This window comes from Hyperolius riggenbachi, chromosome 3 (genome assembly GCF_040937935.1).
Source record: "Hyperolius riggenbachi isolate aHypRig1 chromosome 3, aHypRig1.pri, whole genome shotgun sequence".
In the NCBI taxonomy this organism is placed as follows: domain Eukaryota; kingdom Metazoa; phylum Chordata; class Amphibia; order Anura; family Hyperoliidae; genus Hyperolius; species Hyperolius riggenbachi.
In genome coordinates, this window is record NC_090648.1 from 199,380,520 (window position 1) to 199,385,327 (window position 4,808).

The following is a 4,808-nucleotide window of genomic DNA, read 5'->3' on the forward strand; positions in this document are numbered from 1 at the left end:
AACAAGCATTTCTAACATGGGAAATCACAGGAAAATGGTTACAGAATTCAAACTACTTGATGGTAAATTTAACCATGTGAATTAACCATAGTTTCATTAAGGGCTCTGTCACAGTGCGATACTACAGTTGCACGTTAAAACAACATGTAACGCAGAATAACTCACAGCAATGAAAAATCAATGGCCTGTTCACAGTGCAGACGTTGCGTTGGTGTCTAAGGCCCCGTTCACACTTGCGGTTGTCTGCCAAACGGACCGGATGACCTGACCGGATCCGGACCGGATCCGGTTCGGAACCGTACGGTTCTGATCCGGATCCGGTCAGGTTGCATCAGGTGTTCATCAGGATGCGATCCGGATCCGTTTGGCAAAAGTTACGTAAAAAAACAAAAAAAATGTTGGGGTCTGGGAGGTCAGCAGAAGGGGGACCTGTGGAATCAGGCCCTCCGCTGTTTAGCACTCACCTCCACCTCCAACATGCTGCCAACATCTCCAGCTCGTGCTGCTCCACTCCAAAATGCTTGCCCATGTGTCCCCGATCCAATATCGCCGCAACAATCCTCATAGGAAGTGGGGTAGAACATCCGGATTTTTAGCCAGTATGTTGTGCGCTATCCGGTTCTCATTGATTTGTATTGGTCGGATGGTGCAGTCCGGCTCCGCCCCGGATACGGCTGCCGGAGGAGCCGGACCAAAAAATAGCGCATGTTGGAACGGACGCCGGAGTCCGGATCCGGTCCGGACGAAACGGACGCATGTGAACGGTGGCATAGACTTTACATTGCTATGCCGTGCGTCCGTTTCGTCCGTTCCGCATGCGGTGCGGCTCCGGCACGGCGATTCCGGATAGCCACCGCTAATGTGAACCGGGCCTAACGCTGCACGTTAAATGAAAGTGCTGCATGCTATGCGTTATACACGTTTTTAGCTGCGTTAGACTGTTTGCACATGCTTGGTAACACTTGCCGACATACTCTTCATTGCCTGTATTTTCTACTGTACATGCTGTATGCGGTTGTAACGCTGTGTTGCAACTTTTTGGCCACGTTGCATTGTTACTTTGCGGTGCGACTTTAACGTTGCATCAAACCGCAACGTCCCTATGTGAAAGTAGCCTAAAAAAAAGTCATTCTGAACAGTCGTAGGCCTTTGATACTATAAAATTCTTGCACACAGTTATAGCATCAATTCTATTTAGAGGGTTAATGCAGAATTGTGCACATTTTAAATGCACCTCAGCTTGAAAGTGGACCAATGGAATGAAGCTGAGGTAGCCTTTTATAGATCCATTTCCAAGTGCATGAAAATGCACAGTTCTACATCAACTTGGCATTATTTATATCTCATTGAACATCATCTTCCCGTGTCTGACATGATGGGTATATTGAAACACACGCACGCACACACCGAAAAACACGCACACACCGAAACACACGCACACACACACACACACACACACACACACACACACACACACACACACACACACACACACACACACACACACACACACACACACACACACACACACACACACACACACACACACACACACACACACACTAGAACTCGCTCTCGCTCTCTCTCTCGTTCGCTCTCTCTCGTTCTCTCGCGCTCTCTCTCGTTCTCTCGCGCTCTCTCTCGTTCTCTCGCTCTCCACAACTAATCTGTACAAACACAAGCAGAGAAATTTTGAATTTGATTTCAAAAGTAGATGAAAGCTGACATGTGTGCATGTACAGTATATGTGTGTATACAATAATGCATATAGCTTTAAAGCTTTGACGCACAACCACATCTGCAAGGAACAGTCATAATTGCATTGTGCTGTTCTTTTTGTTTTGTAACCTTTATTTTAAAAACCTTTTACTTTCACAGTGTGTTGCATACAAAAACAAGCCTTTGGATTTATTCCAAGCAAAATGATTACCAGCCTTCTGCTGTGTATATAGAAAATATTAAAACAAAAGGCCGTATAATTGCAAAGCTCATTGGGAACCAGTGCCATATATTAAACCACTAGTGGATCTCCTGCAGACCAGACTACTCTATAGTGTCTTGCAGAGTTTCAGGAAGTGGATAGGTTGCTTGAAACCGCTAACATCTCGTGAATGTGTCAGGTTTTCTACACCTTTGCATCAGCTGTAGTTTTTAATGATGTGTCCTTTATTTTGCAGTAACGCGAAGTGGAAATGTCCTTCAAAGCACCCAGCAGGTGGACTTTCATATACATCTTTTGCTACATTTCTTTTGGAATCATGGCATTGGATATAGTGCTTGATAGTAAACTGCACTCCAGTTTTATCCAGAGAAGACTGCGGGGCCATGAGCGTCGGGAGATGCAGAAAGAAATCTTATCTGTGCTGGGATTGCACCACAGGCCCAGACCTTCCTTACATGAAAAGAATACATCTGCACCAATGTTCATGATGGATCTCTACAACTCAGTAAGCAACACAGCAGACCATAATACAGCTTTCCATTACACTGACCCTTACATCACCCAGGACACTCTTCCCTTTGCCAGTCTTCAGGAAAGTCACTTTGTTTCTGATGCAGACTTTGTCATGAGCTTTGTGAATGTACTGGAAAATGACACTGAATCTTGTCCTCGGTGCTATAGCAAAGAGTTTAAGTTTGATCTTAGAGATATTCCTGTTGGCGAAGAGGTGACAGCAGCCGAGTTGCGCATTTATAAAAATCATATCGAGGAGAATGGAACTTACCAGATCAGCATCTACCAAGTGATTCAGGAAAATCCACGTAAATTATTAAAGCTGGACAGTCGAGTCATATTTGGAGAAGACAGTGGATGGCTGGCATTTGATATTATTGCAACCAGCGATGACTGGATGTTTAATCCTGAATACAGCCTAGCCCTACAGTTGAGAGTAGAAACTACGGATAAGAAAAGTGTGGAACCAAAATCTGTGGGTCTGATTGGAAGAAGTGGTCTACTAGAGAAGCAGCCATTTGTGGTGGCCTTTTTTAAATCTGCTGCAATCCGCCTGCGGAGTATTCGCTCTACTATTGGTAAAAATTGGAATGAAGACAATAGGAAGACGGCAAAAGAACACGAGGACTCTGTTTTTGTCAATTTTACAGAAAGCTTTGTGAGTAGCAGTGGTAGTAGTAGTGGTGAACGTCAATTCATGAAACAACCATGCAAGAAACATGAACTATATGTGAGTTTCCGAGACCTTGGATGGCAAGACTGGATTATTGCCCCAGAGGGCTATGCGGCATACTACTGTGATGGGGAATGTGCCTTTCCACTCAACTCTCACATGAATGCCACTAATCATGCTATTGTCCAAACCCTAGTTCACTTTATTACCCCAGAGACCGTTCCAAAGCCATGTTGTGCGCCTACGGAGCTCCAAGGAATTTCTGTCTTGTATTTCGATGACAATTCAAATGTCATATTGAAAAAGTATAGAAACATGGTAGTGCGATCCTGTGGCTGCCACTAGCATCACCAAAAAATGCTACTGAAGAATACCAACTGTTTCTATAATATATTAGTTTTCAAGCTTTTCAACTTTATGATAAAGAGTAAGACAATTGAATTCAGTACATTTTAAACCACAACCATTTTATGTTTTGCCATGTGAGACTTTACAATTCCAAATAAACTTCATGCCTAAGACCTTGTTCAGATCATTCAGTGCAGATGACTGTGCAATCGGAACACAACGCATACTACAGTGAATGGGCTCTGCGCTGCGATTCCCAAAAATGCATGCAGCAGTGCGATAGCGCATCGCACTGCTAGGCAGCGCATATGATGGGAACGGTAGAAGGGCTGTCTATGCCCTTCTACCGTTCTTGTGTGTCGCACACTATACACTCTACCAAAATGTGCATGGCAGTGCGTATAGTCTAAACGAGCCCTTAAAGGGAACCTAAACAGAAGCTTAAACAAAGTTACTTTTACCTAGAGCTTCTATTAGCTCCCTCATATTACCATCCTTCGGTCCCCTGCAGCCCTCAGTTTGGATTTAACCACTTAAGCCCTGAGTGTATTTTTACCTTATGGACCAGAGCAATTTTCACATTTCAGCGCTCCTCCCAATCATTTGCCAATAACATTACCACGTCTTATCTAAACAAAATGATCTGTATCTTGTTTTTTTCTGCCACTAATTAGGCTTTCTTTGGGTGGTACCTTTTGCTAAGAATTATTTTTTTCTAATGCATTTTAATGGGAATATTAAGAAAAAAAATTAAATCATTATTTCTCAGTTTTCAGCCATTACAGTTTTAAAATAATACATGCTTCCATAATTAACTACTTGCTGCATGCCGTGCAGTATATTCACGGCCCTGGAAAAAAGACAGGATGCACCAGGGCCGTGAAAACAAGTCTGCAGCGGCATGCAGCCGCCACTCGCTCCCGTTCGCGTGTGCACGCGCACCACCGTTACCGCCGCATAGAGGGGAAGTTAATGAATGGGACCGCAGGTCCCATTCATAAATCTTAGTCCCCGATTCAATGAATACCAGCGTCTACGAGACGCTGGCATTCATTGTATCTTCCTGTGTTACACAGCCACGGATTACTTCCAATTCACGTGCTTACGTACGTGAATCGGAAATGACGACTGAGGACATCTTGTGGCCAAAAAGTATATTGCACCAAAATTGCTTTTTATTTAATAAAAATCCCCACACTAACTGATATAATTAACTATTTCCCTCCCACACCCTCCCGTAATACCCAAACTTTTTTTTTTATTTATATAAGGGGGGGGGGGGAATTACATTAAAAAAAAATAAGTAGTTACCTTAGGGACTGAACTTTTTAA

The 4,808-nt window shown here is 43.5% G+C and overlaps 1 protein-coding gene across 1 annotated transcript; it reads left to right on the plus strand.

Moving 5' to 3' along the window:
• The first annotated feature begins 2,258 nt into the window (after window positions 1-2,258).
• On the plus strand, window positions 2,259-3,473 carry LOC137561271 (bone morphogenetic protein 7-like). The gene has a single exon (XM_068272532.1). It carries the CDS (start codon window positions 2,259-2,261, stop codon window positions 3,471-3,473), a length of 1,215 nt encoding a protein of 404 aa, XP_068128633.1.
• The last annotated feature ends 1,335 nt before the right edge of the window (window positions 3,474-4,808 follow it).

Coding starts and splice junctions, on each gene's coding strand:
- LOC137561271 (XM_068272532.1), top strand. CDS start 2,259: ATGGCATTGGATATAGTGCTTGATAGTAAACTGCACTCCAGTTTTATC.